Source organism: Monodelphis domestica, chromosome 6 (assembly GCF_027887165.1).
Source record: "Monodelphis domestica isolate mMonDom1 chromosome 6, mMonDom1.pri, whole genome shotgun sequence".
Lineage (NCBI taxonomy): Eukaryota > Metazoa > Chordata > Mammalia > Didelphimorphia > Didelphidae > Monodelphis > Monodelphis domestica.
This window is the reverse complement of record NC_077232.1, coordinates 2,073,662-2,087,644: the sequence shown is the minus strand read 5'-3', so window position 1 is coordinate 2,087,644 and position 13,983 is coordinate 2,073,662. Positions and strand designations below refer to the sequence as shown.

The 13,983-nt window shown below is 42.7% G+C and overlaps 1 protein-coding gene across 1 annotated transcript in view; it reads right to left on the bottom strand.

Annotated features, from left to right (window-relative positions):
* Positions 1 to 2,737: 2,737 nt before the first annotated feature.
* LOC100017147 (mas-related G-protein coupled receptor member D-like) overlaps positions 2,738 to 13,983 on the bottom strand; it is a 12,526-nt gene continuing 1,280 nt past the window's right edge. Inside the window, exon 2 of the mRNA XM_007497775.2 lies at positions 2,738 to 6,045. Within this exon, the coding sequence (XP_007497837.1) occupies positions 5,020 to 6,024 (1,005 nt within the window). The 5' untranslated portion in view covers positions 6,025 to 6,045 and the 3' untranslated portion in view covers positions 2,738 to 5,019. The remainder of the gene's footprint in view (positions 6,046 to 13,983) is intronic.

Here is a 13,983-nt window from a genome sequence, read left to right as displayed (position 1 = left end):
GATGCCTGGGATATATCTTACTCCAGGATCTTCCCTATTCTTTTCCCTGGGACTTTCCTGAATGGGATCTTGAATGCTGAGCCCCAGGACCCCCCCCCCCAGCTGGAATATTCAGGTGCTGGTGTTTCCCCCATTCAGGGAGGGCTCTCTCTTCCTATTGCTGGTGGTGTCATATTCATTCATTGATGCTATTGCTACATCTTTGCATAATGGTAACAACCCCATTTCTTTTTCACCTTTTTACTTAAACTGGTGTAGAGAAACGTGTCTTATTGTGGGAGAAAATCTCGATCCACAAAGAGTTAAGGTAATACAGGACATCATGATGTTACAGCCTCCAAGAGGAACTCATAAGGGGAAGGAACCCAGAAGGAGCTCAATGGTGGCTCTTCTGCAATGTCCATCCTAACATATTATGATCTTTTCCATGTTCAAGATGGCTATAAATATTCTGAAAAGTGTTTTGGGGCAGAGCCAAGGTGTGAGACTGGGAGGACTATGGCAGGGTCGACCTCCCCCCCCCACCCCTCAAAACTACAAATAGCTTGAATATTCATAACTGTGAAGATGGGATTTACTCTCCTCTGCCCATTTTTAGATTTTTTAATCACCAGAAGCATATACACCCCACTTACACTTGAGTGGGGGAGCTCTGTGACCCACATGTGTAATAGTGGGTAACGGATCAGAAACCACTGACTGCCCCCAGGCAGTCCTAAGCAAAACCATAGACTATAATTGATCCACGTAAAAGTAGAGGAAGGCACAGGAAGTGATGCAAAGAAGCGTCTTTAAAAGGAGTTACAACTTCCTGTGAGGTCTTTCTTCATTCTTTGGAGTTCCAGGTTCAAGTTGGAGGCTGGTGAAGAATCTGCTTCCTGGACCTGAGACCCTGGACTTGGTGAGACTGTTCTTCAATCTCTCCCCCTGAACTACCACCTGGGTGAGTGAAAAAGGCTGACTGGATTGTATGGAGGGACTGGCCTCCCCTCTTGACAGAGGCCTCATGGCTGCAGCCCTGGCTTATTCAGCACTGGGCCCTCAGCTCAAGGCTGAGGACTAATTAGCCCTGCCTGGGTTGAGCCAGGGGCCGGAGCAAAATGCCTGGTGTGTTAGGTTAGATATCTTACTCTATCCTCTCTCTCTCTCTTTGGTTTTCTTCCTTTCACTCTTTCTCCTTTTGTAATAAATTGCCATAAAAGATCATTTGGAGTTGAGTAATATTTCCTGGCCACCACACTCTTGAATAATAATTTAGTCCAACCCTTCCATTTTAACCCCTTACATCCTGGCCCTTACATAACGTTAAGTTGTTTTTAATGAGCTACATACCAGAGTACATTATTATTTCTAATAATACACACACGCACACACATGTATACTCATATATGTACACATGTACACACACATGCCTATGAGTGCACATATACTGACGTGTCCCCCTTTTGGGCACAAAATAAGTATGAAATGAAGCTCAGAAGGTCAGAGCTCCTAAATATTTCTCTTTCTTATACTCATTTACTTCCATATTCATTAGCCAAGTCTCAGAGAAATCGGACTTATTTGCCAACTAACCCAGAACGGCCAGAAGGCTTCTCATGTGGCTGTCCTGTGTCTGGACCTCTAACACTGGAGAACCAGGATGCCTCATTAGCCTGCCACATAAGTGCAAAGCTGGTGATGAGCAAGTCATTGTAGAGGCAGTTTAGCCATTTACATAGAGCTTTGGACGTCTACACTAACATGGCTTCTCTCTCCTGCCAAAGGTTTCCCAAGTAAAGCAGATGCCGCGCACACAATGAACTCGTTGGTCCAGTGGTTAACAAGGACGCATTTGTCTACCTTAAGGATTGGCGGCGCATCTTCTGGGCAAGAAAAAAGACCAATTCCTCAAACTCTTTGGATCCATCAGTTCAGCAGAAAAGTGAAGAGCTTCCTGTAAGGACGTGTAAGATCAACTCCTAACTAGGAGCTCCTCAGCCGTGTGTAAGTTCTTTCTGAGGAGACGAGGTGCGAGTGAGGCTGCCCGTGGAGCACTGTCTGCCCTTGGTCCTCTCTGGTTAAGAGGAATTGAGCCTTTCGAGCCTTTCCCGTCCCCCTTTGCCCCCCCAAAGCCAGGCCTTGTAGAAAACTCTTCCTGTTCTGCTGCTCATGTTGAAGTGGATGTAACGTATGCATACATATGTCCCTACCCAGATATCATTGCATACCGACAAGGAATCCACATTTGGACTTAAATCAAGGTCACCATCGCCTCTGGACCCTTTCTCCTTATTTCTAATCCTCCGTGGCCCAATGTCAAGACAGATCTGGCCGCTCCACCTCTTGGGTGAGCTGGGAGTCAGTGGGGGCCTCCACCGCCGCCCAAGGTCCTCTGGCTCGGACCGCCCGCTGGCCGCGAGTTCTGCTCAGGGGATTTCCAGCTCCTTGAGGAGTGAGCGCAGGCTCTTGCCACCAGTCTGGCTGTTCAACTATTAGAGCCTGCAGCCCTTTCCACGGGCTCTGCTGTCACTGACTTCTCTTATACATTCTCTCGCCATCAGACTGCGAGCTCCCTTAGACCAGAGCTTATTTTGAGGATTTCTCCTCGAACCCCAGCCCGACGCCGTCCTGGCACACAACTTTCTTCACTCACTCCCACACTCATTCTCCATGTTGGGATCTCTCTTTCCCTCCCGTGACTGGCAAGGAAGAGAGACGACTTGACAATAAGCGAAAAAGGAGGCTGACATCCCTATTGGTTTTCCCAAACATTTTAATATGTCAATCAACGAGAGGGATGAAAACGTAGGAACAAGCGCTCGCAACAACATAGGCTTTAGCGCTGCTCTTGACAGGAATGACGGCAAGTCCCTAGCGGAGTCCTCCATGGAGCCCTGGAGCTCTTGGAGCCCTGTTCCATGTTCTAATGCTCTAGGAGTCGGGTGCTAGAACGGGGTGCATTTAGAGTGGGAGAGGGAGAGTTCTGGCGACATAAGCTTGACAGATCTATTGCCAGCAGCTGTGAAAACACACAAAAACCATCAAGGAAAAGTCCAGGTTTTCTTTTCTTCACTGAATGCGCCCTTCGATCTACTCCAGATCCCCCAATATACGCTCTTTCTGGCCCCCTCCGTGCCTTTCAGGTCTGAACACAAAAGGCTGGGTGTGCCTTCCGTGTGGCGCCCCTTGACCCGGGTTAGCAGGATATTTTTTCAGGCCTCCCCTCATAGCAGAGAAGAAAGTTGCACTGTTTTTCCTTTTCTTTTTATTGTAAAATTGGGGACAAGTATTTGGCCATAGACCGAAGAACTAAACTCCTTCTGTGTCGTCTGCTGACCTTAACGCGTCTTCTGCACCTTCTGCGAAACCTCCAAAACTCCCCATTTCATTTCGCACGTTGATTCATGATATATTGAAGCCATGATGGGGGAAGACGGTGATGGGAGAAGGAATGCCTGTACATCCACCAAGCCCACTGGGGCACGGGACAGGGACAAGTTTGAGGAAATGTGAAAGCAGAGATGAGAGCAGGCCGGCTCTTCCTTTCCTTCCATTTCAGAGATAAGCCCAGAAACGTCTTCATTTTTCCTCATGATAAGATATATGGATTTGGTTTGAGTCTCTAATGTGCTAACTCCTCCACGTATGGCCTTGGACCAGTCACTTCCATTCTCGGCATCTCCCATTTTATATATCCTTATTAGCTGTATGAGCAAGCTCTTCCCTTAACTTTTCTAAGCCTCAGTTTCCTCCTCTGTAATGCAGATAACAAAAGCACCTGAGTCCTCTAAGCTGTTGTACAGATAAAATGGGATAACCTAAGGAATGACCTTTGTGAAATGTAAAGGGGTATATAAAGCCTAGCTATTGTTATCAATTATTAACATCAATCATTGCATCTTATAAATATGATCGCCATAACAATTAATATCAACATGTATTATTCATCTCATCCTTCTGTTGAGATCATTTGCAGCTTGCCTGGGCTTCTGCTCCATAGGCAAGAGGATGGTATCCAGAGTCTTGGCTCTCTAGATACTCTACCACCGTCCAGGATTCAGATGAGAGAAAACAAACAAACACTTCAGCCATCAAAGAGAAAGTCGCCTCCAGGGAGATCAAATATGAAAACACAGACATGCATGCCTCCACTTCACTTACCCAACTGCTGACATTCCCTTGTGACCCTGGACAAGTCACTAACTTCAATCTAACTTCTAATGAACTAACTTCACGAACCGATCACTTCATTAGGATTCCGCGTCCTTCGTAGTCTATCTAGTACGTGCATCAACACATAAATAAGGTATCTAGAGAGGGCACTGGGCCAGCTGGTCTCTCAAGTCCTGGCCAGTTATAGATCTATGATCCTATCGGCTTCCTGCCCTTTCCAGACTCTCTTGGGAATCAAACTCCCGTATTCATTCTATGTCACCCATGACGGTGCATCGCCCTCTCCCCTGCCTTTGTACTGCCTCCTCCCATTCTTGGAATTCATTTCCTCATCACTCCCACAGATCATACGCTATACCTGGTATCTCTGACTCCGCCCTGGCTCTTCCCTATATGTTGAATGTACTTCCTCCTCAACTTCCCTTCTTGGAATTCCTAGTTTCCTTCAAGATTCATCTAGGCAGCAGCTTCTATAAGATCTTGCCTGATCCTACCAGCTGCTGGTGCCTTTTCTTCCCCAAATTTGCATTTATTTATTTCTGTCGCATCTGTTTTGTATCTACATACATATGTAGAGACATATACATATACAGATATATCTACACACATGTCTGCCTGACCTAATAAAATATAAGCTGCTCGAAGGCAAGGCTTGCCTGCTTTTTTTTCCTTTGGATCCCTAGAACCAGCATAGTATCTGGCATATAGTAGACACTGAATAAGCTCATTGATTGGTTGAATAAGAAGGAAAGTTTTATTTGCTTTTCTTGTGAGGAAAAGGCTCGGACTAGGGTTAAGCTGAAGAAAAGAATCCTCAGAAACAGAGTCCCTCCTTTCAAAGTCTCTGCAGCAAGTCACGCAGGTTCATGATGGAGCATCCAATGTGGTATCTGTTCTGGATGAAGTCCCTCTGTCTTCAGTCAGGTCACTGTCATCTCTCAGGGCTCTCTGGAGAACCACCCTGAGGGGCTCCTTCAGTCTCTGATGTTTGAGGCTCCCGATAAAGAAGTAAATGAGGGGGTTGGCACTGCTGTTCACACAAGACAGGAAGTAGGAGATCTCATGGAAGGTGTGGTTGTACATCGCTCTCCAATTGAAAACCGAGTGATTGATGCCATGAGGGACAGCACAGAGGAGAAACACAGAGACCGTCAGCAGGATGAGAATGACCAGTTTTTTGGGCTTATATCTCTTGGCACTCCACAAGACTCGGATGAAGAGAATCAGGCTGGACAAAGTCATTAATATGAGCATCGAAAGCATCAGTGTCCCTGATAATTTACTCATTAGGTCACAGCCAGAAGGAGGCAGCTCTTCCATCCTTACCACACAGTAGTAAACCTTGGGTGGATTTAGTAGAAGAGACATAAGCCAAAGTATGCCGCACACTACCATAGGCCCCCTCTTTGGGTGATGATTTCGGTACCATATTGGGAAGAGAATAGAAAGACAGCGCTGACTGCTGATTGATGCCAATAGGCCCAGACCAACTGTGAAAGTGACATGTAGACCCATGTTTGTTAATAAATTGACAATATTTTGGAACATCGGACGATATAGCAGGTAATTGATTACCCAAATGACTTCCAAGAAGAGGTAGGTAAAATCACTGGCGGCTAAACTGAGGACATAGAATGAGAAGGGTGTTCTTTTAATGTGGAAACTAAGAAGCCAGAGAACAATTCCATTCCCTATTACTCCACAAATGCACGTGAACAGGGTAAGGCATCTCACAAACTCATCGAAAGCATCATTTGTGCTGTTATGTGAGGTACTGTTCCCAGAAGGCTGGTCAGAATGATTTTGGAGCATTTCAGAATGAGTTGGGATCATGGTGCTCAGCTCCATAATGAGGTTAGACGACATCATGGACCTTATACTTGTTGACTCCTGTCAATAGAAATGAGAAGGAAATGCATTAGAGAATTCAGGGTTACTTATTGCTAGTCATTCAGCTTCAAATCCCAACTAGGGATGGACTATTATAAAGGCATCATGTTATAGGGGTCCATCCAGTGGCCCCTCTGAGGATCCAAGGTCTCTCTGCTCAGATATGATGTCACAGTCGGAATAAGGAGATGAGACACACCGTGCATTCAACCCACATGTGCAGTCATCACACACAGCGCTCTGCCATAGTATCATGGTTCGTTTATTATATAGGTTTTTTGGTACATGCTTCTTTGACACACAATCAATCTTCTACATGTGTGACATTCTACAATTTGGTTGAATAGTATCAAATCACCTAAACACTCTTGTGATGTTGTTACAACAAAGAATTCTTTTATCATTTACTAGGTTTCAACAACACTCTGTGATAGATATGATTAACGTGAATAAAGCCATTTGTAGGTTAGCACCCCTTCACCTGCTGAGAGAATCATTGTGCTTTTGGTCAGCTTTCACTATCCATCATAATTGCTTGGGAGATGAACAACAAGACATCTTCGTATCTAGGTGTGAGGACTTAAAGCAGACCAGTTTTGGGGTTTTCCTCAATTTACAAGTTCTGTTTTTCTTGTGTTACTTTGAAGTGCCTAGCAATGCTGCTTGGCTTCTGTTCATCAACAAATTCATTGGAGTGTAATAACTGTAGGGAGAGATTCATTATAGTACTCAAGCTTTTGGCCAATGATTATTGTAGGGCCTTGGATCATGCCTTGTGCTTGAGAAAGGAGGGATCATGGGCAGTAATCTTTGGGCTTTAATTCTGTAATTGCAATCTTTGGGGGTAAAAACATCAGGGGCTTAAAGTAGGATATATATTTATTGGTCCTATAAGCATTTGCTCTTATATTATTTCTCCTGTATTGGGGAGAGAATAATAATCATAACAAGTCCATTAGTGGGGAAAATTTGGGGAGAGAAGTCATAGAGGGGGATCAGCAGGGGGCCCTCATTCTGGGTTCTGCTTTGCAGACCTTCCTTCCTTGGACCGTGACCTTGTCAGCTGGTTGGGGTATGATGGCCTCCAGCATCATGTAGAAAATTTCCCAGGCTTTTCTAGTTCCTTCTTTCCTTTCCCAGGGTTCTACCATCATTGTCAGCTATGGCACCAAGGATGTCCAAGGCACATTGGCTCTGGTTGCATGGCCATCCAGCAATGACTCAATGATCTAAATATCTTCCCGTCAATTTCCTAGTGCTTCAAATTCCTCCTTTAGAATGACAAAAATATTAGGACTGAGACCCCTTATCTTATCCCAGCATGGAGTCTTAGGGCAACTCACAGGTCCAATTCCTATCAGCAAGGGAATGTTGGCCTGCTCTATTTCTGGCATAAGTCAATCCAACCCTCTTTGGGCAGCCTGGTGTAGCCTCCCCACCATCATCCCTGGAGGGTTATCATATTAATGCTGGATTTAGTGTGAACTTCTGAAAAGTTTTAAACCTATTGCATCTCAGAGTTTCTAAGTTCTAGAAATTCACCTCTTCTGCCTCTTTAGTAGCTAGAATGTGTAGATGTAGATTAGATATAGATATAGAAGTAGATTACAGGTGTAGATGACTATTCCTGGTTACATTTTGGCAGCTAGGTGGTACAATGAATAAAGTGACAGATTTGGAGTCAGGAAGATTCATCTTTATGAGTTCAAATATGACATCAGACACTTATTAGCTATGTTACCCCAGGCATGTCATTAAGCCCTGTTTGGCCCAATTTTCTCATCTGTAAAATGTGATGGCAAATCACTACAGTATCTTTGTTAAGAAAATTCCAAATGAGTTCATGAAAAGTTGGCTATTTATGAAAAATAACAGAATAACCTCAAAAGGCTTGTTTTGACTAGTGGTTAATTTGATTTGTAAAAAAAAAAGAACAGAAATATATTTTTTAAAAATCTTCTCAAATATAAATAGAAATTCAGGGTCATAAGAGCTAAGGTAAAAGTGCACTGCTCAATATTAAGTCTGATATTTTAAAGATTTGAGAATTATTCAGTCAGTTTCCTTTCTTTCTCCAAGCATTTGAAGAATTGATATGGATAGGAATTAAGTTTGCTCTTCTCTTCCCCAGAATGTAGATTGAAAATTGCAGAGAAGTAAAATTAGGCTTGACTGGAAGGGTAGGGTAGAAAGCAAAAACAAAAACATGTAAATTATAATTATCTAAATAGAATGCTTTGCCTGGGGAATGGATAGATGCTTTACATTATAACTCAGGTCTAATCTTTCCCTACTTAACAGCTGACAATGCCCCAACTACCTCCAAATTCTTCAGGATTGCTTTTCTCTTTTTTCTTCTGGGATTTTTTCTGGGATTCCATGTCCTCCTCCACCTGTAATCTATACTTTTAATCTTTCATGCTTGAAGTCTCAGTTCCCTACTCTAATTGGCATTCCACTTTCATTCCTGTGATTTCAAAGATAAAAACCATTTAAGACCATAGAAAGAGGTCTCTCTCTACCCTTCCCTATGAAAAGCCAGAGCTGAGCTTATTCATGACCTGAAGATTAACTCAGGATTCACAAAATAGGAAGTCATGGGAAAAGCTTCTTCTAATACTGTTATTGACTCCCTCATCCTGACATGGTCAAAAGAATATCATATCCCAAATTTCCTACCCTTCTGATTCTGAAGCTTCAGATTTGGCTCCATTATGGGAGTGGAGGGCTCCAAGGACCCCTTCCCTCGTCACCTCTTCCATCTTTTGATGGTTTCCTGGATGTCTCCAGTTTAGGCACATGTGAAGATAGCAATGGTGGGATAGCAAGGCATAACCCTAAGGCATCAGTATTCTCTTCTGTTCTATGACATTGAAGTGGGGAATGGAATTTTATCCTAGCCATCACATTTGAGAAGAGAAAGAGTCTGGAACAATCTACAAACTAGAACGAAAGGCACAGGGCATTAGAAAACTCCTTGAATAAGGAAGAAATGCAGTAATGGATTAAGAAATGGTGAAGAGAAAATAGCAGAGAATAATTGCACAGTGGACATAAGTAGAGCCTCAGACCATAAGAATGACTTGACCTCGAGGACTCCAAGAATGTACATGAATGAAATATTGGGAAAGTTGAGAGAAGAGACAAAAGATGAAACTAAGAGATAGAAGAACTTAGGAAAATAATAAGTAACTTAGAACAGAGGATGGGAACACGTCACTAAGTAGCATAAGCTTCGAAAGATTAAATGGATCCAACAGAACACATCAATTTAAGGATTCCAAGGGGAAAAAATAGAACAAAGTCAAAAGAACAATTAGGAATTGTAGTTTATCTACTATTTAAAAAAGCTCATCTGAAAAGAAGATAAAGAAAGATCATTTAAGAACTCATGTAGAGTATGCAATTCATGATTTAAAATATTTGCACATTTTTAACAAAATGTAAGAAGTATAAGAGCCACAATAGCAACGTAAAGAAAAAGAGTTCCTGAGTGTTCTTGTGTTCTCAGGGCATTTTTACTGGTTGTCCCCTATTCCTGGAACTCCCTACCTTTACATTTCTGCCTCCAAGCTTCCCTGATTTCCTTCAAGTCCCAAATAAAATAACACACAAAATCACATCCAAGCCCTATGCTGGTCCCTTTTAATGCTAGTGTCTTTACCAATTATTTCCCATTTCCAATTGATCTTTTATGTAGATTGTTTACAAATAATCATTTGCTTACTATGTCCCCTATTCAATTGAATTCTGAGAACTGGGAATGAATGCTTTTAGCCTTTTTAATATCTCCAGTACCTATTCCTTCTCATCTTCTCCAACAGATTATTCCCACTATCATTTCCATTTTCTCTCTAATGTCCAATATCTATCTCTCATCCTTTAAAAAGCACAACTGATGCATTCACCAACCGTGCCCATAGTCTACAATTCCCTGTCTTTCCTCCACTTCTCAGATGAACTGTTAGTGAGAAAAATGTTTGTGATGGTGGTGCCTATAACTCCTTTTCTTTCACGCATTTCTATGCTCTCGGCAAAGTGGCTTCTGATTTCATCATTCAGCTGACACTGCTCTTCAGAACTTCAAATGATCACATCATGATGAGATCTTACAGTCTTTTCCTGCCTTCAACATTGCTGATAGCCCTTCCTCCTGAAGAGATTTCATGGCCCTGCTTCCCCTTCCCCCCCTCCCCTGGGTTCTCTCTCATCCCACCCATTTGACAACTCTTCCTCAGTCTTCTTTGCTGAATCTTTCACTATGTCATGCTCACTAATCCTAGATATTTCCCAATGGTCCATCTCAGACTCTTCTCTCTTTGATTGGTCACCCTGCTTTAAGTCTCCCTGCATTCCAAATCATCTCAAATTTTGCTACCAAAGTTATTTTCTTGAAGCACATATCTGACCATATCACTGACAGCTCAAAAAACTCCCTATTAAATTTGTTTTGCAAATGATTAGTTGGTTTCAGTTGCGTCCAACTCTTTATGACTCCTCTTGGGATAGTCTTGGTGGAGATAGTGCAAGGATTTGCTGTTTCCTTCTCCAGCTCACTTTATAGATGAGGAAACTGGGACAAAGACATTTAAGTGACTTGCCCAGGGGCATACAACTAGAAAGTGTCTGAGGCCAGATCTGAACTTAGAATTACAAAAAAGGAGGCTTCCTTCTTTTAACTGAGAGGGTAGGATGGTTGTGTCCCACTGGAAAGATGTAATCACCAGTGGCACAGTTGGGTGGAGCGACTGGTGATGGATAAATAGGGAGATTGAGGCATAAGCTGTTGGTGGAGAGTGGATAACAAGATCTTTCCCTCCCTAAGGTTAACTGTCACAAGAGCGTCAGGGAATTTCTAGAGACAGAAGGAGGCTTTCTGTCTCTCTTCACCAGGGACATTTTAACAGACGATATCCCTTAATCACTAATGTGGGCACAAGCTGAAGGAAAAGATGTCTGTTTCCCTTTCAGCTGTTCAGAGCAAGGTTTTTAGTCAACCTTCCTCTATGGAGATGGTAACTGACCAAGACTGGTTTTGCCACAGACACCTCAATCCTCCAACACCCCTCTTGTTAAGAAATTAGGCCATGGGTCTGTACCCCAAAGAGATAATGGACACAAAGACTTGTACAAAAATATTCATAGCTGCGCTCTTTGTGGTGGCCCAAAACTGGAAAACGAGGGGAAGCCCATCAATTGGGGAATGGCTGAACAAACTGTGGTATATGTTGGTGATGGAATACTATTGTGCTAAAAGGAATAATAAAGTGGAGAAGTTCCATGGAGACTGGAACAACCTCCAGGAAGTGATGCAGAGCGAGAGGAGCAGAACCAGGAGAACATTGTACACAGAGACTGATACACTGTGGTATAATCGAACGTAATGGACTTCTCCATTAGGGGCGGTGTAATGTCCCTGAACAACTTTCAGGGATCCAGGAGAAAAAAAACACCATTCATAAGCAAAGGATAAACTATGGGAGTGGAAACACTGAGAAAAAGCAACTGCCTGAATACAGAGGTTGAGGGGACATGACAGAGGATAGACTCTAAATGAACACTCTAATGCAAATACTATCAACAAAGCAATGGGTTCAAATCAAGAAAACATGTAATGCCCAGTGGACTTACGCGTCGGCTATGGGGGGTGGGGGGGAGGAAAAGAAAATGATCTATGTCTTTAACGAATAATGCTTGGAAATGATCAAATAAAATATATTTAAAAAAAAAAAAAGAAATTAGGCCAAACCCAGATCTGATTTAACTAAGGCTTTATTTTTGAAAGGGAAAGGGAAAATGTGTTGGGGGAAAATGGGAGTAGGTTGCCCTGCCAAGTTATCACCCCCCTCCCAGCAGCTGAATCAAGAGGAAGGAGTCTAAGCCTCAAAGGACTTAGCCCCTTTTCCATCTGCTCTCTTTATCCCTAAGCTAAATCCTAAAACAGTTCATGGAAGGGTAGAAGAGACCAGGAAAAGCAGGAGGGCTGAGCTCAAGGTGTTGAGTCCTTTCAGCCCCTCATCAGAAACAGATCTTGATGGCAAGTAGAAGAAGTAGTGGAATGGTTTCCTTAAGAGAATATAGCTTCTGGAGTCAAAGGCAGGAAGTCTAGGTCTTCTAGTGGCTTTGGGGAATCCCTCAGCCCCTCAGAAGTGAACTTTCCAGCTCACCCTCCTGAATCCCAAGACCCTGGGGCTCCCCAGAATCTTCCCCAGCCAAGGGTTCTCTCCCACAATCCTTTGCTATCCTCAATGTTCATTCAGCTGCTGTCCATCATTGTAGAATTCCAAAAAAGGGGTCTCTCTTTCCAATCCCTATAGGATGAGTCTTCCAGACACCAGGCCTAGCACTCCTATCCTAGTCCTCCAAATTGGTATTTATTTATTTTTTTAAACCCTTACCTTCCATCTTGGAGTCAATACTGTGCATTGGCTCCAAGGCCGAAGAGTGGTCAGGGCTAGGCAATGGGGGTCAAGTGACTTGCCCAGGGTCACACAGCTAGGAAGTGTCTGAGGTCAGATTTGAACCCAGGACCTCCCGTCTCAAGGCCTGACTCTCAATTCACAGAGCTACCCAGCTGCCCCCAAATTGATATTTAAATCCCATCACAACCTGGACCCTCACCATCTTTTCCATCTTCTTATATCTTGGTCCCCACAAGGTACTCTGTGATCTAGTTATACTGGCCTACTTGCTGTCCTTGTGCCCTAAATTCCATATCCTGATTCCAGACCTCTTTATGGGCTATCATTCATTGTTGGCATATTCCCCCTCTTCACTTCTGCCTCTCATATTTCTTTCAGACTCAGCTCAACTTGAATCTTGTGCAAGAGGCCTCTCCCATTCTCTCAATACCTCCAGTTCCTTCCTTAGAGACTACCTTCAGTTTGGGCTGTCTATACAATGTTTATACAAAGTTATTTGTATCTGAGCTTCCTCATTAGAATGTGAGATGCTCACAGGGATAGTGATTTGGTTTTCTTTCTGGAAGCCAAAGAATAGATCAACAAAAACTTTAAAAGTAGAGAAAATTAGTTATTTAAAAAATACCAAGAAGGTAGATAAACCATTAATTAGTTCAATTTAAAAAAGGAAGATCATATTACCAGTAACAATAATGGAAATAATGAGAATTCTTAATAAGTTGAGGAGATGGAGGAATATGCTAGAAGCCATTTTGCCCAATTACATGTAAGGATCCAATAATGAATAATAAGGGCAGCTAGGTGGCATAGACAGTGGATAGAGCACCAGCCTGAAGTCAGGAAGACTCATCCTCCTGAGTTTAAATCTGGCCTCAAATATTTATTAGTTGTGTGACTCTGGGTAAGTCATTTAATCCTCTTTCTCTCAGTTTCCTCATCTGTAAAATGAATTGGAGATGGAAATGGAAAACCACTCTAGTCTTTTTTGACAAGAAACCCTTCAATCCAAAGAGCTATACATGATGCAAATAAATGAACAACAACAACAAAAATAGTGGATAGTGGATGTTTAGAAATACCTGGGTTCAAATAGCACCTCTGACATGTTTTCCATCTCGTCCTCAAGAAGTCACTTGGGCTAAAGTTCTGACTTGGATTTACAGAAGTAATTCTCTACAACCAGGGAGTTTTCTTTACCAGTAAAATCAGAAGCCCACGGTCGTTATGCCAGCAAAACTGATCGTTTAAATGGAATGACTTAATAAGGATGATATTATAAAGTATTTGGACCAACAAAATAAGTAGGGAATTTTCGTGTTCTTTTTTCAGCCTAAGATTTAAGAAAGGAACAGCTCAAGTACAAAAAGAATCCTCAAAGTTAGGGTAGAAAGGAAACTAAGCTAGAGAGAACTCTAAGAGAATACCATCAAGCATTCACAGGAGAATCAACGCCAACATCACACACACACACAGTTACATATTTAAATAGAGAAATCAGTAGTCTTCCTAAACTTCT